Here is a 22683-nt window from a genome sequence, read left to right as displayed (position 1 = left end):
GGATCCTGTTAGCCAAGGGGTGCAGGGGCGTCACCTCAGACTCTGATTCTTCAAAGGGAAGAAAGCTCCTGTAAAATTAAAACAGACAGTAGTACACAGAGCATTCCAGGTACCAGGGCTGCGCACCAGTCTTGGAAAATCATTCTTTGTGCCACCAGTTCATCATTCTAACGATAATGAATGTGTCACTCTCTGATAATCAGAACAGATTTCCTCTCCGTATTCTGCTTTCTGGAAATCAAATTTCATCATCACAAACTTACAAAAGAATTTGGAGGGCGTGAGAAACACTTGGTTATGGGATTTTCCTCACAAGTCAGCCTCATGATGTCTCTTGTCTGCATCGTGGAACCTGAAGGAACATTTTGGTCAAGGAGACAGACTCCTGCTACCTGAAGCCTGAGGCAGTGTTAGGGTCTCTTCCCCCCCATCCCCTGACCCCCCCAGCAGTTCCTCTCACAAGGAGGCTTGGCTCTCAGCAGCCTGGCCCAGCATGTCTTCTTGGATTTGCATGGTAAATGTGCCTGTAGTCATCTACTTCTCTCTGTCACTTCTATCACCACCACCACACCCCCCAGTACGAGGGACCATTTTTCACCCTGATTTTGCAGCAGCCTCTGGCATGGTCTCCCTGCTTCTTTCCTGGCCCTCTACTAACCTGCCTCCAGGGTTTACCTTTCGAAATGAAAATCTGATTGTGTCACCCCTAATTAAACCTTTCCATGGTATATTAGCTTGGGCTGCTATAACAAAATACCGTAGACTGAGTGGCTTAAACAACACATTTACTTCTCATAGTTCTGGAGGCTGATAAGTCCAAGATCAAAGTGCCGACACATTTGGTTCCTGGTAAGGGCCCTCTTCTGGCTTGCCCACCTTCTCACTGTCCTCACATGGCAGAGAGAGGAAGAGAGGGAGCTCTGGTCGCTCTTCCTGTAAGGGCACTAATCCCATCGTGAGGGCCCCACCCTCATGATCTCATGTAAACGTAACTACCTCCCAAAGGTCCCACCTCCAAATACCATCACATCAGGGGCCTAGGATTTCGACATGTGAATTGGGGTGGGGGGAGGGCATACATTCGGTCCACATCACGTGGCTTTCCTTCCTTTAGGATGAAGGCCAAAACACTTGTGATGACCTGAAAGGTCCCATGTGAGCCAGATCCTGCTTCCATTTCCGGCCTTGTCTTCTGCCATCCTCTTCCTCACTCTTGCACTCCAGTGACAGGCCTTTCCCCAGCGCCGCCAGGTTTCCTGCTGCCGTGCCTTAGCACTTGCTGTTCCCGCTGACTGTGCCTAGTTAATTCCTACGCATCTCGTCAGATCCCATGTCTTGGACTTGCATAATTCCAGTGCCTGTCCTTTCAGCACTTCTCACAGTTCTGCTCTTGCGTTTGTGTGACTGGGATTAATTAATGTTCATCTTCTCCGCGAGACTGTAAGCTCCGAGAGGGCAGCTGCTGTGTGTGTGTTGCTGACCGTTGATTCTTCAGCATCTAGTCTGGCACCTAGGAGGGGCTCAGTAAATACTGCCTCCGAGATGCTGGTGCAGGAGACAGACGTAAAAAAGTTTATGCAGTGGAACCTTTCTTTCTCTTTGATAATTTACACAAAACCCTGAACTATATACCGGGATGCCAAAAAAATGTATACATATTTTAAGAGATGTTAAAGGAGTTTTCTGGGGAGTCAGAGGCGATGTGACCAAAAGTGGATTTTTTACTCTTGGATCTATTTGCTCTCTTTGGAGACATGAATAAACAAAAGGCTCCTGTTCCCTGGGGCTCAGTCTCCCCTGAAACTCCAGGGACATGCTAATCACCCACTGCCATAACTGCAGCCCTATACCGTCAGTCAGGTTCTTATCAAAGGTCCACATGCAAGACTTCTACAAGGAGCATGGTGGGTCACTCTGTTCCCAACTCCTGAAAACATGTTCAGCCTTTCTGTGTTTTTAGTATTTTCGAATTGGTTGGAAATATTTAAAAATCAGGAGATTTTGTACAAAAATCCAGATTTCTTTGGTGAAAAGAAGCCGGACACCAGGCCAGGGTTCCTTCTTGGTACTAGTCACACGGCCACAGAGTAGCCTGCGGCCTTTCCTTTTCGTTTTTTTCATACTTAGCCAGCTGTGTCAGTACATATCTACTGGCCCCTGGACACATGTTTTGTTTGCAGCCTTTGCTGTAGAACAGTGTTGTCCAATAGAACTTTCTGCCATGGTGGAAATGTTCTCTGTCTGTGCTGTTCAGTACAGAAGCCACAGTCACACGTGGCTGGTGAGCATTTGAAAAGTGGCTGGTGCAACTGAGAACTGAATTTTACATTTTATTTTAATTAATTTATATTCAAATGGCCACATAGGGCTAGTACCTACTGTATTGTATGGCTCCGCTCTAGACATTTAAAATGTTATGACTAAAGTACCTATTTATATCCTAGAATTTCACACTTGTCCTAGGCTTGTTTTCTGGTTTTTTCTCATACTTTTTCTATCCTTGGTTATTGGATTTGCTCATGTATTTATTTTATCTTATTATTTGTTTGTTTATTGACAGCCTCATCTTCTTTGGAGTGATAGGAGATATAAACCTACACATAACCATTCAGAATAAGGGGTTAGAATGGACAGGAGGAAGAAGGCTGTACCTGTGGAGAAATTTCAGTTCAATTGCGATCGCGAATGCTTAGCGCCTGCTGGGTGTGGAGCTGTGCCAAGTGCCATGGGAGATACAGGGAGGAATAAAACACTTTACAGAACTTATTTATCTAATGTCTATTCTCCTCCCCACCCCCAAATGGTTAGCTCCATGAGCGCAGGGGGAGGGTTTTCATTTGGGATGATATTCCTTCCCTGATGTTACAAACCTTGGAAAACGTCCTGGCTATCTGGCTGGGAGTTATTCCTGAGCTCTCCATGTCTAAAAGGTATATGGAATTCTTTCATGAGTCCTTTTACCATTTACTACGACTTACCTACGAGCCTCAAGGCACAGAGAGCTGGGCTGGTGCATATGGCTTCCTGGTGGCTGGTAGTCCTCCCACATGAGAAAGTGGGGCTCTGACCAGCACATAGGTTGGAGGCCTGTGGGGGCGCCTGTTAGGGTTGATGCTAATCTCAGAGACATCCCTGGCAGAGCTCCCGCCCCTACCTTCTTCCACAGCTTTGAGCGTATGGGAAAGTGGGAGGAGACTGGTGATTGGTATTGCTGATGAGGGTTTGTTTGTTTAACAAATAAATGCCGGACTTTATTTGGATTTCACCAGTTTGTCTATTAATGTCCTTTTTTTTGTTCCAGGATCTAACCCAGGGCACCACGTTGCATCTAGTGGTCATGTCACCCAGTGTCTTCTGGTCTGTGGCAGCTTCTCATCTTCTTTTTTATGGCCCCAATAGTTTTGAGGAATCCTAGCCAGATTTGAGGTGTGATCAAACAATATAGTGAATGTTTAAATTAAAAAAAAATTTTATTACAGTAAAAGATATTGCCATTAATCCCCCTTAAAACATACCCCCTCACTTTGAACACCTTTAACCCATCATTCTTGCCACTTTCTGAAGCAGTTCTGGAAGTCCTCTTTTGTGAGTGTCTTTAGTTGCGCTGTCGTGGCTGCCTCGATGTCCTGAATTGATTCAAAACGTTTACTTTTCATGGTCATTTTGACTTTGGGGAAGAGCCAGAAGTCGCACGGTGCCAGATCCAGTGAATAAGGTGGATGAGGACACACTGTAATGTTTTTATTTGACAGAAATGGCCGTACCAGAAGTAATGTGTGACATGGAGTCTTTCCATTGTGATCACAACATATGGTGAATGCTGCTGCCGAGAGTCATCCAACAGAAAGGCAGGGATCTTCAATATGGGAAGCAGCGCATCAAACCTTAGTAACAGTGTGTGACAAGTTTCAGCTTATTTGGTGCAGTCAGTTGGGTGTGAGCTATGGTTGAGAGAAGGTGTGTTTTCAAATGTGCCATAAATCATCCTCCATCATGACAACGCTCTGTGTCATACATTGCTTCTGGTATATGACAATTTCTGTCAAATAAAAACATTATGATGTGTCTTCATCCACTTTTTTCACTGTATCTGGCACCGTGCAACTTCTGGCTCTTCCCCAAAGTCAAAATGATTCAGGACACCAAAGCAGCCACGATAGCACAACTAGAGACACTCATGAAAGAGGACTTCAGAACTGCTTCAGAAAGTGGCAAGAACAATGGAATAAGTGTGTTCGAAGCAAGGGGGAGTATTTTGAGAGGTATTAGTGGCAATGTGTCCTTTACTATAATAATTTTTTTTTTAAATATAAACATTCACCGTATTTGTTTGATCAGACCTCGTATACCGTAGAATGTCTCCAAATCTGAATTGGTCTGATGTTTTTCTTATGGTTAGGCTGGAGTTAATGTGGTTTTGAAAAGACTACCACAGAGGTGAAGTATGTTTCTCATCACGTCATATCAGGGGATACACGAGACTCACACAGCATCACTGGTGACATAAATCTTCATCACTTGGTGATGTAGTATGTGCCAGCTGTCTCCACTATGAAGTTACTATTTTTCCCTTTCTATACTCTATTCTTTGAAAGCAAGTCACTAAAACTAGCTCACTCAAAAGAGGAGAGGGAGAATAAACTCGACCTCATGGAAGGGGGAGTATCTGCGTAAGTTAAATGGAATCCTCTGTGAGGAAGATTTTGAATGAGGTTCCTAAGATGAAATGCATCCGAGACCAAGCACTTCCCTCCATTTGGCTGTTTCCAGGCCTCTGTGTGAAAAGACTGCTGTTCTGTCCATCTAGCCTTCCTTGTCTTTTTGTTTCCCACTGGTCTCATTCTAAAAAGTTACTTTGGGTGGCTTATGAAAGTAAATGCAACCTCCAAAATAAGAATGTGACTAGATTTTCACATTCAGGGGAAATACAGGAAATGAGAAAATAAGATAACATATAACATGAGGCCTTATGAAGTACCTAGAGTTTCATGCTAAATTCAGCCTTGAACTTTTTGGTAACCAAAGAAAAGTGGGAAACGTGTTGCAGGATTCACAGTGCTTATAAGATAAAGACAAACTAGTTGCTCAGGAGAAGCACAACTTTTCCTGGTATTAAGATCTGAGCAGAATGCCTTTCTGTGCAGCCTCTTGAGAGACAGACATTGTGATATAGATCAGGGGTCAGGAAACCAGGACGAATCTGGCCCACCATCGGCTTTTATAAATAAAGTTTTATTGGAACAGAGCCATGCCTATTCATTTACATTGTCCATGGCTGCTTTTGTGCTTTTTTGTGCAGAGTTGAGTAGTTGCGACAGGCCGTTTGGCCCACAAAGCCTAAATATACTATCTGGTCCTTCACAGAAAATGTTTGCCAATTTCTGATTTAGAGGATAACTCCTTAACCACATCTCTACTAAAAAAAAAAACCAGCAAGGATCGTGTAAATTTTGGTAACATCCTACAGTTTAGGTTGGTGGGGCAGTTCTCAGGGATCAGTATAGGATAGGTGACCTCATTATAGGGACCTACAAGGAAGCTCTTATGTGCCCAAGAGCTGGGTCTAATCCCCTTCGATTAGTGTCTAATTTAAAATTACAGTTACTACCTGTTCCTAAATCTTGCTGGTTAGAGGCAGATGGTGATTGGTAATTGCAAGCTGCCTCTGACTGCATTTCTCCCATGTGTTTATGGTGCTGGCAGAGTCTCTGTGGTCCTTTTTTGCAAATCACTGAGCCTGCTATAGGAGAGCAAAAGGGTTCCTTCAGAACCAGGGGCGATGTTGCTTCCCCAAGGGACATTTGGTGATATCTGGAGACATTTTTATTTGTCATAGCTGGAGTGGGGGGAGGTGATAAGAGTGGATATTACTGGCACCCTGCGGGTAGAAGCTAGGGATGCTGCCCCATATCCCGCATAGGACAGCCCCCCACAACAGACTTACCTGGCCCCAAGTGGCAGTAGTGTCGAGGTTGAGACTCCCTGTCATAGAAGGAGTGATTTTTACATCATCTAACAAAATGCCTGATAATATAAGGCTCCGTTCTGGAAGTACTCAAGTCCCCCTAGTCCCATGTAAGAGGGACTAGGAGTCTTAAACTTTTCCAGAAATGCTCTGGAAAACTTACCATTCTCCACAGGTACTTGCTGTGGGGTGCGGCCTTTCCAGATGAGCAGGTCATAATCCTGCTCCCCAGGACGTGTAAAGGGAATGAGACAGATATGACACCAAAATCCGGCAGCTACCAGGAGAGGGTCATAGAGCTCCAAAGCGGAGAGAAAGATAGCTTCGGTTTGGGGCCTGGGGCAGAGCGATTCAGGAAACATTTTACTAAGGGGGTGGTGTTTGAAACGGGCCTTGGAGTCTGATGGGTGTTTAGCTTGTGATTGTGGGGAAAGGAATCTCAGGGTTGTGGGGAAGGGAATCTCATGGTGGTGGGGCACGCAGGCAGGGTTTGGTTTGGCTAGAAACGTGCACGTGGGTGGTGGTACAGTGGGGTCACAGGTTGGGGCTATTGTGGTGGACCTCCAGTGTCCTGCAAGTCCTTTCTCATGAGGAGACTTGAGAGATTTCAGAGTAACAGTGCTGGGATTGGAACTGTCCTTTAGGAAGATGAAAGTGGAGGTGACTCGCTTTTGGAGGAGAGGCTGTAGTCAGAGGAGTCAGTCAGGAGACTGGTACAGCCCTCTGGGGTGGGAGGAAGTGTGGGCCTGGTGAGAGTGGTGGAATGGGCATGACTTGGGGAGGCATGTGAGTTGGCAGACTGGAGGCCACAGGACAAGGCTTCTCTTGAAAGTGAAGCTGAAGAAGGAAGCTATCAGAGGCCTCTGAGGTTTGAGCCTGGACACTTAGAAGACTGATTGTACTGCTGACAGACATAGGAAAGGAGGATTGGGTGGGAGGGGGTGAGCCATGGTAAGCAGAAGGTGCCTACTGCAATACTCAGCCATTTGTCTCTAATTGTGTTTTCTCTCCCTCCTCCTAATCTCATCGTAAGGAAGGAGTTTGCCTTCTTTATTTTCTTTCCATGGAGGTTTTTCTTTCATGTAAATCTTGTGGTTTGAGTCAGGTGCTGGAACCATTTCTCTGGTCCTGGGCATTTCCTGTGAATGGCAGCCTCCTGGCAACCTTGGTTTGGAGCACAGCAGTTCCTATTGCTCTGCTGGAAGCAGTGCACACAGGACTGGGTATGGTCCCTAGATTCCTTCAGCTCTTCCACCAAGGACCCGCAGGACTGAGAGTGAGACAGGAACGGAAAGGTCCACGAGTATAAATAGCCTTAAAGAAGTTTTTGTTTCTTTGGTGTTAATTGTAAAATCTCCTGCAGGTGTCTGTGGACCAGACGGCCGTCCCGATGTTGGATGGCACCAGTTTGGGGGTAAGCGCAGGTCAATCCGTGGACAGAGGCAACAGCCAGACCTTTGGGAACTCTCAGAACTCAGGGGAACAGGGCTTCACCTCCGCAAACTCCAGTGACAGCAGGTGAGATTGGGAACGGCCAAACTTATGCTCCTGGGCAGTGGGGATGGTCTAACCTCAGAGGCTGTGTCACACATTCTGTGCTGGTTTTTCCCATGTCTCATGCACTGCAGCTCACTCACTCTGACCGGAGGCACAAGCAGGCCTGGGCTTCTCTAGTCTCTGTCGTCTCCCCAGGTCCAAATCTCCACCAAGCCTGGGTGACTTTTCAATGCTGGCCATGGGGGAGGATGGAGGGGCTGCCTGGTGCATTGGAAGGGAGTGCGTTTCTCTGCTTCCTCATTGCTTACAAGGGTGAAGTGGCAGGTTTTCTGCTGCTTTTGGAAGAAAAGAGGAACTGGGGGTTGGTTAGGCTGGAGATGAGACCAAAAATGACACGAATCGGGATGATGACTGAAAAGTACAGAGAACAGATTCCATTTCATGATAAAGAACTTCCTAGCAGTTGGCACTGCCCCAGGGAAATGATCCGCCTTAGAGGAGCTGAGGTCTGTGCCATTGAAGGTGTTCACAGAGATGAGACAGCCTCCTGTGCAGACTTTTGTAGCAGGGGCGCGGGCATTAAAAGGAAGTTTACTTCCAGGGTCTTTTAAAGGCTTTTTCTTTTTTTAACTCTGAGATTTTGAAATGTTGCAGTGGGTCCTGGACCCTCCAAATAGGAAGAGGAAGCCAGGACTGAGAAAAGGGAGAGGTTTAAGGAGCTTGAGGCGCTTCCAGATAAGCCCCAGATTTGGTATGGTCGGTGGCCACGGATGTCCCAGTGATCTGGGATTAATTGCTAAGTGTTAAGCTTATTTACGCATACCACTGAGGAAGAACTCTGGCATCACGTGCTAGAAAGATCTGGGCTCTAGAGTCTATCAGACCTGGATTCGAATCTGGACCCAGGGTCTTTGACCTTCACCATCTCCTGTAACCTGAGTTTCCAAGGATTCCTGCCATGATTATGTTTAGTATTGTTTACCATTGTGGACTCTGTCGGTATTAGTCCTTTGCTCAGTATTTTACACACGTTAACCTCAGAGTAACACTGAAAGGCGGGAATACTATCATCCCAGGTTTTCAGATGAGGAAAGTAAAGCTAGTAAAACTAGAGGACGTGCAGCTGGTAGGTCCCGATACTGGGATTCTGTCCCCTGTGCTCTCATGATGTTACCTAGTGCTCTCTGGTGAGGTTAAATGATGTGACCCATAAAAGGCCTTTGGGCCAAAACCAGAGCGGTCCAGTGATCCAGGGGGATTTCTTGAAAGTGGTCAGGCCTGAGGCAGATTGTTAAAAAGCTAGGAGAGATGCCTTGTTTTCTTTTTTTAAAATATTTTATTGGGGAAGGGGAGCAGGACTTTATTGGGAAACAGTGTGTACTTCCAGAATTTTTCCCAAGTCAAGTTGTTGTCCTTTCAATCGTAGTTGTGGAGGGCACAGCTCAGCTCCAGGTCCAGTTGCTGTTGTTAGTTGCAGGGGGCACAGCCCACCATCCCTTGTGGGAGTTGAACCAGCAACCTTGTGGTTTAGAGGACGCGTTCCAACCAACTGAGCCACCTGGGAGCTCAGCGGCAGCTCAGCTCAAGGTGCCGTGTTCAATCTTAGTTGCAGGGGCAGAGCCCACCATCCCTTGCAGCAGTTGAGGGGTCGAACCAGCAACTTAGTAGTTGAGAGCCCACTGGCCCATGTGGGAATCAAACCGGCGGCCTTCGGCATTAGGAGCACCACCTGAGCTCCACCGGGCCCGCCCAGAGATGCCTATTAAGGATAAGCAGCTGTGGACACAAAACCAGTTGGAATTTTTTTTTTTCTTAACGTGCGCACTTTGGGAATAGAACCCTCTGTGAGGTATCCCCAAGATGTAACTATCCAGAATTTGCTGGAATGCGCTCACTGTCAGTGTCGTCCTGGTTTCCAGTCTGTAAGAAGTGGAATGAAGTTGCTGAGAGTCACACTCTTGACCATGCGTGTGCCCCCTTGCCTTGCTGACCAGACCCTCTGTGTTACAGCGCTCAGCAGCTGACAGCAAGCTCCTTGACGTCGTCCTCCCCCCTGGCGGACATCCTGGAAGCCATGAAGCACCCCTCGTAAGTGGTGCTGCGCACGTATGAGTGCAGGGGCGGGAAGACCCCACAGGCCCGGGCTGGGGCGATGCTCAGGCAGTATGGTTTGGTGGATTCATAACCTGACTCGCTGCTCACCAGCTGGGAGACCTTGAGCAAGTTACTTCTTGACCTCTCTGAGCCTCTGTTGCCTTGTTTGTGAAATGGGATAATGTAAAGCGGGTTAAGTCACAGGGTTGATAAAGGGATTAAATGAAATAGTTATATAAATTACCTAGTCTAATGCCTGACAAGTACAGATAGTCTGTAAATGTCAGGTCCTTTTTCCTTCCCCTTCTCTCTTTCCCCTGATTACATATTTTTTGTTCTGTCATGAGGATTTCTCTGGGTCTAGAAATAGTGTAGAGAAATTGCACTATGGGGAGCCTCACTTCAGATATGAAATGCTTTAGTGGGAGTCCCTTTGTCATCTTCTCTTTCTGCTTGCTGCCACCGTGCCCACACATGCCCTGCTCCCTGCCCGCCATGTTGGAACTCAGGACAGGAGTCCAGCTGCTCTCTGAGCAGAAGGGCCTCTCACCGTGCTGCTTCATCAGTGCGGAGGTGGTGCACTGGATGGTGAACAACGTGGAGGGGGTCCAGACGCCGGCCATGGCCATCGACATCATGCAGGTGAGACAGTAGGGCAGGGCCCGCAGAATCGCCTGCTCAGGCCCCTGTGAAGCCAGAGCCTGTCTCTGAAGCAGCCGCCCTTTGCTGTAACGATCGTGTAGAATATTATCTTTGAAACGGAAGAATGGAAGCACGGACCAAGGAGAGGCGAGGAGTTGTAAAAGAGGATGGTTTATTAAAAGTAAAGAGTAAAGAGTCGCAGCTCTTGGAACGAGAGGAGGTCCCGACCGGGTTGCCCAACGTGGGGCAAAGGCTCTGGTTTTTATACCTTCCCTTGCCTGCTTGGAGAAGGGGGCTGGCGCCTTCTGATGGAATTCGTCTATCAGGTTTGTCCTGTTTGCCCATCCTGAAGGGATTAACAAACCCATCCCTGTCTATCACATCTGCTCCTTTGTCCGGCCAAAAGGGATTTATGAGATGATTTATTAACCTCAAGGCGCATTCTCATATCTTTGTCCTGGAGTGAAGGAGACATTCCAGAACCTGAAGTTTCAGGATATGGCTGCCTTTGTTTGTTCCACCAGGGACCTTCCTGTAACCTGTCTCAACGAGGTCTGCAGGTTGGGGGTGAGGATCTGTTTTTAATAAGCGTGAGGCCTGTCTAGAATTGATGAAAGAGCAGGTCTTTCTTTGAAAGACATGATACTTTGACTTAAAAATCTGGCAGAATTTATTGTCTGAACTGAAATATTCTGAAAGGAATCTGCACTTTTGAACCTCGGAGGAATCTCTGTGAAAGATTCCCAGGGAGGGTCCTCCCTCTGACCTTGAGCCCCCATTTTCCCCTGCTCACTCAAGACGGGAGGCTGGATTCAAGGCTCTGCCTCAGGGACCTTCTGGTGCCCTGTATTTACTCTGTCAGAGCGAAGATTCTGCATATATCTCAGTCATCTCCCATCTCAACCAGGCTCCTTGAGGGCAGGGCCACCTGTCACAATGCGTTTCCATATCACCAGTGCCTGGCTTGTTTGGCACACAGTAGGTATTCAGCAAACGCTTAATGAATTTAATTACACTGTTCAGAGCTGGAATGCAACTTGAGAGGAGAAGAATGGAAAGGTCAAGTTGTTTGGCTGAGGCAGTTCACACCATTCCGTCCACACAGATTCCCTCCACCCCAGAAATCGGTACTGTTTGCTGACCGGCTGGGTTGTCATCACTGAAATGTAAAATCAGTAACTGAGTTGAATAAGCGTGAAATCCTCAGTTCTCTGAGGGTCTTAGTAGGCTGTTTGCATGGCCTTTGCCTGACTGTGTGCCCAAATTCCTGATAATTGTACTTGTTCATACAGTGAATGCTGCTATCGCAGTTAAAATGAATGAGCTGAAGGTACACGCATCAACATGGGTAAATGTCAGAAGCATTAAAATCCAATTTACAAAATGATAAAAGTATTGCTCCCTTTATGTAGAATTTTAAATCACACAAAAATACCTCTTATTCTTTATCAATACATGTCTATGTAATAAAATTATTAAAAACGTGCCTGAGAAAACTATTTGTTTCTGGAGAGAGAGGGAGAGGATTGGGATTTTAAAGAGTCCATAGAGATTTTTTTAAAATGAAAAGATCAGAGGTCAATGTAGCAAAGTGTTCAATTTGTTAAAGTCAGATGGTGGTATGCTTAGACTTTCTTTATACTTTTCTATATGTTTGAAATATTTGACGATGTCATAATATGCATTTATACTTTATAAAGTCATTTACACCAGGTACATTTAACGGGCAGTCATCGTGGCTGATGGGGTGGAGGGGAAGGTCTCCTCAATGCCCCTGTCATTCCCTTGACTCCAGTGCATAACTGAGGGCGGCACCTGTAAGACGGCCCTCTGCAGAAATTTCAGAGTCTCAACGTCTCTCCCTCCAGAAAATGCTGGAAGAGCAGCTCATCACGCACGCATCCGGGGAAGTCTGGCGGACCTTCATCTACGGCTTCTATTTCTACAAGATAGTCATGGACAAAGAGCCCGACCGAGGTCAGAGATGAGGCGAATCATGTTGCCCACAGGGCTGGTGTTTTGCTTGGTGACTTGCTCTTTCAAATGATGCTGCTTCTTGAGCTCCTTGTGTCACTTTGTGTCCTAAGTTGACGGATCTGTCAACTTCCTTGAGCATTTGTACTTAATTTAAGCATAACCAATGTGACAAGGTTTTTTTTAAAGCTATAGTATGTTTTTGGGGAGAACAGTGTGGATGGAAGATAAAGAGGCCAGGGGCCTGGTGTGAAGAAATTCCCAGGAGTCATTTTTTTGGTAGCTCTTTTTAACTGTAGTGCCCCCCACCCAGTGTGGGTCGTTCTGAGTCTGACATGATGGGCTCTAATCTATAACTTCTAGCACGTTTTACCTACTAGGCCTGCAGACTCCATTTCTTCCCCCAAGAAGACTATCAAGTCCCAGCAAGTTTTCCAAGATATATATTGAGGTTTTTGTTTTTGTTTTTTTAAATGAGAAAAAGGAATCCCCAAGAGGGGAGCAATTTCCAGCATGGTCAGAGCTGGCTCGCATAGCGCTGGAAGCAGCTGCAATTCAGGCCAGCGTCTCCAGTCCACCCAGAGCACGCAGAGCCTTGGCTGGATGACTCTCATCCTGCAGACAAATGGCTTCTCAGCCTCTGGGTTTCAGGAATCATCCATCAGATGAAGCAACTAGTACCACGCCTGTGTTCTCTTATCTGAGGATGTGTCAGAAGTGGATCTGCGTGGGTTTTTTTCCTTTACCACAATGGACCAGCGTGTCCATTGCTACCTCCTCCCTTAAATTCTGAGTTTGACCAGGACATACTTTACCTTCAAGTTGAAGAAATTCCAGTTACTGTTACATGCTGTGAAATGAAAGATCTGAAACCGAGGATAAAGTATTTTTTTTAATTGAAGTAAAGTTCACGTAGCGTAACATTAACCATTTTAAAGTGAACAATTCAGGGACGTTTAGTACATTCTTAGTGTTGTGCAACCACCATTCCTATCTAGTTCCAGACCATTTCTATCACCCTGATAGGAAACCCTGTACCCATTAGCAGTCACTTCTAAACTCCTCCTCCCCCAGTCCCTGGCCACCGCCAGTCTGCCTTTTGTCTCTAAAGATTGGCCTGTTTTGGACATTTCATTTAAGTGGCATCATATACTATGTGGCCTTTTGTGTCGGGCTTCTTTTATTTAGCCTAATATTTTCAAAGTTCAGCCGTGTTGTAGCGTGCTTCAGTAAGGAAATAAGTATTTGTGCTGAAGGTACTTTCTCTCCGCTCTGCCTTTCCCAGTGGCCATGCAGCAGCCTACCACCTGGCACACGACAGCGGTGGACGACTTTGCCAGCTTCCAGCGCAAGTGGTTCGAGGTGGCCTTTGTGGCTGAAGAGCTCTTGCACTCTGAGATTCCTGCCTTCCTCCTGCCCTGGCTGCCCAGCCGGCCAGCCTCCTATGCAAGCAGGCACAGCTCCTTCAGCCGCAGCTTTGGAGGACGGAGCCAGGCAGCTGCCCTTTTAGGTACGTGTCCAACCCAGATGGGGCCTGGGGATGTGCTGGCAGCGAGCCGAAGGTCCGATGCCATGGGACCCAGGATTAGAGCTTCAGGGGCCACTCTGCCAGCACTGTGGGCTCTTGGGCTGGCTTCTCCTTGCTGAATGGGGCAAGCTCATTATTCTTCCATCTAAGCAACAATGTTCAGCCGTTCTCAAGTCAAGGCACAGCGCGAAATCTGCACGGAGAGGAGAGAATACACAATGTGCCCACTTTTCCCAAAAGACTCAGGATTCAGGGGACATGAGCTAGTGCTCAGTGCTGGCTTAGTCCCTGCCAGAGGCCTCCCGTAGGACTGTAGCGTCCTAGGACCTTAGAAGAGGAAAGCACCTCAAAGGTGGCCTGTTCCAAACACTCGTACTGAGCATGAATCTCCCTCTGACCTTCCTCCCCAAATGTGCTTACCCCATCGAGGGATGTAAACGAGGACTTGTCCCTCCTTTCCTCGGTTTCTGCAGCTCTAAGGTACGGGTGAGCACCTGCTTACTGAATGGTGGTGACCTCTGATAAGAAAGAGGGACCCCTACATTGGAGATGGAATGACGGGTTGAGATGTGAGTGTCTTTAGAAAATGCATGACCTAGGCAAGGAAACATGAGATTCATCCCTTAGGTAGGTTAGAGAGAGCCTGAAAAACCTCTGGAAGGAAGGAAGCAAAAATTAAGTAGCCCAAACTCCAGTGCAGTTCCACCACCTAGTTAATTAGCTCACAATTGCTCCGCTAATTGGGATGCTAACGTAGCTGGTAGAACGGAAACGTTAAGAGTCGTCACAGTTTCAGGTCCACTTGGATCTGGGTGTGGCTGTGACCTTGCCTTAGACCCTCCCCCCAGCATGCCCAGCATTGTGTGTGAGAAGTGAAGAGGGGTAGAGAGGACAGAACCTTGAGATGAGCAGCTCCTCCTTCCCCACAGGCACTCACCACTTGCCCTTTTCCCTGTGTTGTATTTCTAACTCTACCTCCTTGAGGCCTTTTGGAATAAAGAGGCCACGTGCTCCCTGTTGGCCTGGGACGCTCCTCTCCCGCAACCTAAGCCACCTGGAGCACCACCAGAGCTTGGTAGCAAAGGCCGTTGGGCACCTGAAAGAGCAAGCAGTAAGCACGTGTATTTTATGCCAAGGACGGACCTAGCAGCCCATTAGAAGCAGCAAATAAAAGGGCAGATACTCTGATGCCAGTGGGAAGCAAAAGCCAACAGCCTAACAAAGAGGGTGGAGTCAGGAAAACCTATTACAAAATATAACAAGCCCAAGAACTTGTAAGTGCAGCATTAATCATTCATTTGTAATGCTGGGTCCCATATGAGAAGCTTCTTAAGAAATTAAGTTTTGTACCATTTCTGCCCCCCCCCCCCCCCCCCAAATCAAGCTTATTTTTACTAGCCAAGTTTTAAAGTCTGCTTACTCCTTACAGGTAAAAGTTAAGGATTTTCATCTTCTCCAAGGAGCAAGGAGATAAGCCTGAAAGCTAGGTGCTTTTACATACGTACTGAAGAGAGAGCTGGAAAGTCAGCATCCCACTCTCTTCAAGGTCATTTTCTGAGATGAAGACACAATGAGTTACTTTAAATAAATATTGGCTAGAGTATGGTAATACTTTATGTATCTGAGAGCCGAAGGAAGCAAAAAGATTTCCAAAGAACCCAAATAAATGCTACAAACTGAGGTGTCCCCTCTTACAGGGAGAGTCCCTCAGACTAGCACATCGAGCTGCCTGCTCGTACTGGGTTCTTACAAGTCTGGTTACACGTCACTCAGTAACACCCCAGATTAGAGGCAAGGAAAGAAGGGTACCCGGTGGCAGCAAGTGTGCTACCACATCATAGAAAAATGTCTTACAAAACAAATCGGTTAGATTTGGGCTCCCTTAAGGCACGGGGTAACATTAGATAAATTCCTTTTCTTTACAGTGTTTAATAAAAGGGCTTAATCTAATGCGAGTGTTCTCCTACAGAATGCACAACACCATAGAACAGGGTTTCTCAACCTCAGCACGATGCATGTTGGGACCAGATCATTCTTTGTGGTGGGGGGCTGTCCTGTGCATCGTAACACGCTTAGCAACATCCCAGACCTCTGCCCACTAGATGCCAGTATCACCTCCCACCCCCACCCAATGTGACAAAATGTATCCGGACATTGCCCAGTGTCCCCAGGGGAGTGCAGAATTGCCCCCAGTTGAGAACCACTGCCTTAGAGGGACTTGAAGGATTCCAGTGAGGAACCAAGATCTGGGAGCTCAGCAAAGCCTGGGAGGCCTGAAGCTAATCAGTCACTTCCCTAAGCAGTCGTCAGGCTGAGAAAGTGAGCTTTCCCAGAGCTGGGGGTGGAAGGAATAGTGCGAACCAGAGCTGGGCATTTAGAAGGAAGTGCTGTTCTCTGCTCTGTCCTGGCCCTGGGCTCTTCTTGTGCTTTCCATGGGGGCATTTGTGGTTGCGTTAGCTCTGCCTGATGTGGTGCTGAGCTGATGACAACGTTCATGCCGTGATTGCTAGATCATTTCTGTGTCAGGCGTTGTACCAGGCAGAAAATTACCTCATTTACTCTTTGTCTCCATCCTGGGGTTGGTGCTCTGATTTATGTTTTAGAATTCATGAAACCGAGGCTCAGAGAGGTGAAGTCATTTGCCAGAGGGTCTGCTTCTACTAAGTATTACAACTGGAATTTCTTTTCAGGGCTGCCTGTTCCTGGAGCCTGGGCCCTAACCATATTGCACTCTGGCCTCAGGAACAGAAAGTCAAAGCTGGTCAGGACGTCACAGGATTTGCGTGGTGGCCCAGGTCCAGGGGCAGTGGCTATCCTGAGTGATGAGGGACACTTATGTCCCCGCCTCTTACTACAGAACCATAGCTCTCTTACCAAAAGGGTGGCTTTTGTTCCTCTCTCTGCTACTCTTCATGGTCTTTCCAGCATAGTCACTATGCTCCCCACTCTAGCAGCTCCGACCTCACCAGGACCCACAAGTAGTTGATCTTGCCATCTTGCCACTGTCCCCACCCACCTCCCGTCTTCACTTCCCTCGCTGCACAGCTCACAGCCATCAAACCTCTAGCCCCAGCTTCCCCACCCTCAGCTTTCTGTGTCACTGAGAAAACTGAAGCACTTGGAAGTAAACTCCAGATTCCCACCTGCTGTCTGCCCTCCCTGTAGCCATGTCTGCCCACCGTGGATGAGCCACTGTGCTCCTCTCTATGGCCGGTGTTGCCACTTGTGCACAAGACCCCACGCTGCCGCACTCAGGGCAGAATTCCAACAGTTATCCCCCCTCTCTGAACTCTCCTTCTCTACAAAAGCATCCTCATCAATCTACAGATACTCGCCCTCTCTTGTCAAAAGCAAAGCAAAACAAAACCATAGCAAAAAAATCTCCAGTCAGGTTTCTGCCCATCTGCTCCGCGGTTACTGCGGTCCTCCTGTCGCTCAGGCTGTGGTCAGTCCTCAGTCCTGGCCCTCCTTGCCCCTTCAGCAGCGTTTGTCAGATACTCCCGACTCCTCCGTGAAGTGCTTCTTCTACTTGGCTATCGGATCCTGCGGCTTTCTCTTTTATCTGCCTCCTTTGTTGATTTCTCCTTAGCTCCTTGGTTTTTAGCCTGGCAGCACCCGGGCCCCCACCTGCGCCCCCATCTCTGTGCCTCACGGCATCTCATCCATCCTATTGGCCTTCATGACCCCTCCGATCTGGTCATCCCCAAATCTGTCTATCCCAGACTATACCTTCCAGTTTAAGACTCATCCACCCACCTACTTCCTGGACATGTCCACTTAACTAATGAATAGAAAGTGTGCAGAGTTCCTGCTGTCCTCCCCCTCACACACACACACCTGCTTTTCCTTTAGTCTTCTTTTCTCGTTCTTGTCACTCAGGCCGCAGAATTCGGTCAGCTTCACACTCGTGCTCTCCCACCCTACGTCCAGTCCATTAGCAAATTGTGTCTTCCTTCTACCCACCTTCGATGTGGACCTGAAATCGACCGCTTGTTACTATCTCCTCTACGACCCCTGGTGCAAACCACCATCATCTCCTGCATTATTGCAGTCACCTCTGATGGGCCTCCCAACTTCCACACTTGCTCTCCATAACCCACTCTCCACAGGAGCCAGAGAAACCCTTTTGATGTAAGTCGGCTCATGTTCATCGTCTGGGCAGGATCCTATCAGGGCTCCCAACTCACTTGGAAATAAAAGCGAGTTTTAGCGGCCCACGGGCCCTCCGTGATGTGGCCTGCCCAGCTCACTGCCTCGTGCTTGCTCGGCTTCACCACGCGGGCTTCTGTGCACTGCAGTGAACACACCAGGCACCTTTCTGCTTCAGGCCCTTTCCTGCTCCGCCTGGGGTCCTGTCCCCCCAGGTGCCCTCAAGGCTCCCTCACTTGCTCAGGTCTCTGCTCCCAGGTCACCGTATGAATGAAGCCTTCCTTGACCACCCCCAACCTGCTCTCTGGGCCCCTGACCCTGCAGCTTAGTCTCCTTTGCTCTTCTCTCCTCTGCCCTTGTGTGTGTGTGCACAGGTCGTGTTTTCTCTGCTCCCACAAGGACCTAAGTTGGGTGATGAATTTTATTTCATTTGCTGGCTGTCCCAGCACCTACACCAGTACTTGACACATAGTAGGCTCCAATAAATGTTAGCTGAATGTTTGAAAAAAATATGAATGAATGCAGTTTGGCAGAATTGGGGAAAGTTGAATTTGGGACATCTGGTCTGGAGTCCGCTGACTCCAGACCAGATGTCCCAAATTCAACTTTTTGGAGGCTAAGCAGTTAATTGTCGAATTGTCGATAAAATGATCATTTTTTCTTCCACTCAGGGAACAGACAAGCCCTGTACCGGCCCAACCCGTTGGCTGCACTTAGGCCTTAGCAGTTAGAGTTGCCGCTGGAAAGTGCTTCAGTAGCTGTCCCTTTTGTAACATCATTTTTGTTCTAGAGGCGGTCTTGACAATTTCTCTATGAAGTCCTTATTTCTAAAGTCCCTCAGCGAGCTGCAATAGTCCTAAGCTCAAAACGAGGTTCAGATCATTTCAGTTTAGCTTTTGTTCTTCAAAAATTACACTTATAAAGAGGAGCAGCATATGGAAAAATAAGTCGTAATTCCCAAAAAGAGGGAGAGTAAGGGAGAAGAGAGGGCTTGTCTTCAGGTTGTTTGTTAGCAGTGTTAGCAGGCGGTCTTCACCTGGGCCCTATGCATGGGCGTTAGGGGGTCGGTGATTCTGCAGTTAGACAGAATCTTGCCTGTGCTCATGTTTTTCAGGAAGACATATTTCTATTAGCTTCTCAGTGGCTCCGTGATTGTTATAGTGGAATTTCACTCCATCCGCTTCCTTTCCAATCACCCCTCCCACAGAAAGTGGGTTTCTTTTCCTTTTAAACCTGGCATGCCTATTACAGCTAAGTCTATCCGTTACCATCCCCCAGACCTTTGTGTTAGGATAGGAGATACTTCTTCCCAGCGTTTATTCAGATTAGAATATAGACTTTTGCTATGTCATCTACTTAAGCAAGAAAGATTAGTTGTCTTTAAATTGGACTATCTTTGGTGTTGGTTTTTTCCTCAAAAACAAAAAAAGTGACATGATCTATAGAAGGAAGAAGGCCTGTGTATCATTTGTGACCTCCTACTTTTTATTTATTCGTTCTGACATGTTAAACATTTCTAATTCCCAATTGGAGTTTAGCAGAGGAAAGCCATTTTGAAATGCCTGGCAGCGGCACAGGCTCCTGCCTGGCTGGGCCCATGGTGGCTCCCACTTCCCTGCCCTTGTCATTGTGTCGCTGGGCTGCGAAGCCGCAGGGACATCTGCGACCCTGGAAGGAGCAGCACTGCATCCCTTAAGCCCACGCACACACCTTGTCCGCTTCATCCTTTTCTTGACAACCCACTGGATCTCAGGGTCAGAAGGGGCTGTAGAGCACCGTGGTCCAAACCCTGACGCTGGAACATTTTCTCTAACACTCCTGATAAGTGAGAAGCCATCTGGTCTTTGAAAATTCCTGCCAACACAGCACTCACTCCTGAGACCACTCAGTTCCATCACTGGGCAGCTCTGGTGGTTTCGCTGTTTCAGTCCCCCTCCCTGATTTCTTTATTTCTCCTCTCGGGACACTAATCCCCTCCCCCCGCTCATTAATAACCCCCTCCCTGTGACTCAGGTGAAGGATGCCCAGCCTGCCCCTCCTCTGGGTCTGCAGGTGTTAATTGGATTCACGGATGTCCGTGTCTCAAGGTGAGTGAGTCAGTCCTCATGGAACCCAGGTAGTGATTCCATGCACTCACTGAAAGCTGCTGCTCACCTGGGCTCACATCTCGGTCCGCATCATCAGCCTGCTGGCAGCATCTGTACTGTCCAATCTGACTCCTGAAGTAGGAAGCCAGTGGTACCGCGAGAATTCGGCTGAACCATGCACTTCCTTGGGCCTCTTCAGATCAGCCTGTTCTGAACTTGATATGCCAGAAGTGAGGGCACTGCTGTTGTTTATCCAGTGCCCTTTCTTTTGTGACCAGGGGCTTTTCAGCTGGGGAGAAATACACAGTGTCCAAGATCAGAAGGCAAAGCATCCTTCCTGTTAAGCAGAGTTACTCTGGTGGTGTCACGGGTCAGGAACACAGGCAGAGACAAACTAATTTTACTGAAACTTTAGCATCGGAGCCACCAAGTTCTTTAGCCTTAAGTGTCAGTGTCCATGGGTGTCATGGACCAGCCTCAGACTGAGCATCGGTGAGCTCGTGGCTTAAACCGGGAGGAAGGAATAGCAGGAACAGGAGGAAAGGGAGGAGAGTTATAAGTGAGGGTGGCCCGCGGAGAAGGAAACAAGGAGAGTCTGTGACTCATCCACGTTTCACGGATCCTCCTCCCGCCTCTGTGAAGTAGCTGGGTGGCACTGCCTCAGTCTGCAGACAAGAAACTAAACCAGGGGACGTAAGGCAATATTCCGGGCACATGGCCAGTAAGTGGCAGCGCTTAGCACTTCCGACTCCGAGTTAAGAACATTTCCCATTTTGCATGTTCTGGTTTTGAGAGAATGGTAAGCTGTCCCCCAGGCAGCTGGATATCTTCTGCCTGGGTGCCATTCAATGTCCTAGCGTTAGCTCCTCTGCCTCCCAGAGATGTTCCTTAAAATTCCTGACTCAGGAGCCATTTTCTCCTTGTCAATGATAAAAGCCGCTCAGGGCTTCTGCCTGCAGAAGCCAGAACTAAGCTGACTCCTTCAGATAAAGAAATGCCGTTGGACTCGGGCGCAGGGGAGAAGGAGGGGCTGATAATGGTTTATAGAACTCAAGGCCTGGCAGTGCCCACCAGGCAGAGCAGAGCCCTGATCTTTTTTCACTTCTGAGCCTGTTTCAAGCCTTTAGTCTGTTCAGGAACTTGATCGTCTGACCCGTCTCTAAAACATTCCTCTCTTGATTGTATAGGATTTGTGAGCAGGCATCTCGGATAGGATGAGCTGGTTAGATACTGACTGGGAATTTTCGAGCAACACGTAGTTGATGGAACTGGGCATTAAGCTTCATTATTAGGTTTTATTTCTTGAGGAAAGGCTATAGAACTATTGCCCGCCTGGGTTGAAACCAGAAAAGCAGGACCCCCTCACTGTGGTCTGCGTCGCTGGTACAATTGTGTCCATTCATGGGTCACTGGACTCAGAAGATCAGTTCAGTCCAGCTGAGGTTCTGACTCTGTGATCTTGGCCAAGGCATTTCCCCTCCTTGGGCTATCATGTATTTCCTCACCTGTAAATGAAGACATTGGGTTAGATTAAGGGGAGGCACACTGTGTTTTAATCAGCCACATCTGGTCTATCATCTATCAGCTGGTTGGTTGGTTGGTTTTATAATAAACTTCATTTCTAAAGCACTTTTAGGTTCAGAGCAAAATTGAACAGAAAGCACAGTTCCTATTTACTCCCTGCCCCAACACACACAGCCTCCCCTACTGTCAACATCTTGCACCAGAGTGGGACATTCATTACTATTGATGAACCCTCAGTGATACATCATCACCCAGAGTCCATGGCTTGCATTAACGTTCACTCTTGGTGTTGTGCATTTTATGCTTTTGACAAAAGTATAATGACATGTGTCCACCATTAGAGTATCACACAAAGTAGTTTCACTGCCCTGACATAGCCACCTATTTTTGTTAATAAAGTTTTATTGGAACACAGCCGAGCCCATTCATTTACGAAGTAGTCTGTGGCTGCTTTTGCACTCATGGCAAAGTTGAGTAGTTGAAACACAGACCGTATAGCCTGCAACACTTAAAATAGTTATTATCTAGACTTTTACAGAAAACGTTTTCCGACCCCTGGAGTAGATGATTTCTAGGAAGCTCCTAGAATCTACAATTTTCTATTAGGTGATTCTGCATTTTCATATCTGGGCACTTAGTTATTTGTTCTTTCTCCTCATCCCACTCTTTTTCCCTCTCTCTTGGGAACCCTCCTGTGTGCTGACGTAGCGGCTACAGTCCCGGAACAGAGGACTGTGACCCTGGACGTGGACGTGAACAACCGCACAGACCGGCTGGAGTGGTGCAGCTGTTATTACCATGGCAACTTCTCCTTGAATGCAGCCTTCGAGATCAAGCTCCACTGGATGGCGGTGACGGCTGCGGTCCTCTTCGAGATGGTGAGAACCTCCTCTCGCTGTGGACCTGGCCTTGGCTCACTGCGGAGGGGCACAGTGGATGTTTAATATTTATGTCACACTTTTTTTTTTTTTCCTAGTTCAGTCTCCTTTTTCTTTTCACTTGGATTACTGAAATAGCCTCTCAAAGAAAATTTTAAACACAGGAAAAAATTCAGTCAAAAAGGGTGTAGTTCAGTATTTCTCAACCTTTGCACCACTGACATCTGGGACCAGATAATTCTCTGTTGGGGGGGCTGTCCTGTGCATTGTAGGATCTCACCTCTACCCATTAAGTGCCAGTAGTACACCCACCTTGTGACAACCAAAAATGTCTCCAGATATTGC

The 22683-nt window shown here is 47.5% G+C and overlaps 1 protein-coding gene across 10 annotated transcripts in view; it reads left to right on the top strand.

The window, feature by feature from the left end:
• DEPDC5 (DEP domain containing 5, GATOR1 subcomplex subunit) overlaps positions 1–22683 on the top strand; it is a 104356-nt gene that overhangs the window by 72353 nt on the left and 9320 nt on the right. For all 10 annotated transcript variants that reach the window (XM_074321842.2, XM_074321841.2, XM_019754263.3 and 7 more), the window contains 6 exons: positions 7329–7483; positions 9473–9550; positions 10066–10198; positions 12067–12175; positions 13458–13682; positions 22169–22338. In XM_074321842.2, coding sequence (XP_074177943.2) covers positions 7329–7483; positions 9473–9550; positions 10066–10198; positions 12067–12175; positions 13458–13682; positions 22169–22338 — 870 coding nt within the window. The remainder of the gene's footprint in view (positions 1–7328; positions 7484–9472; positions 9551–10065; positions 10199–12066; positions 12176–13457; positions 13683–22168; positions 22339–22683) is intronic.

The sequence above is a fragment of the Rhinolophus sinicus genome, chromosome 9 (genome assembly GCF_057876585.1).
Source record: "Rhinolophus sinicus isolate RSI-liver-muscle chromosome 9, RSI-T2T, whole genome shotgun sequence".
NCBI classification, from domain to species: Eukaryota; Metazoa; Chordata; class Mammalia; order Chiroptera; family Rhinolophidae; genus Rhinolophus; species Rhinolophus sinicus.
The sequence above is the reverse complement of the archived record's forward strand: the minus strand, read 5'-3'. Positions and strand labels throughout refer to the sequence as shown.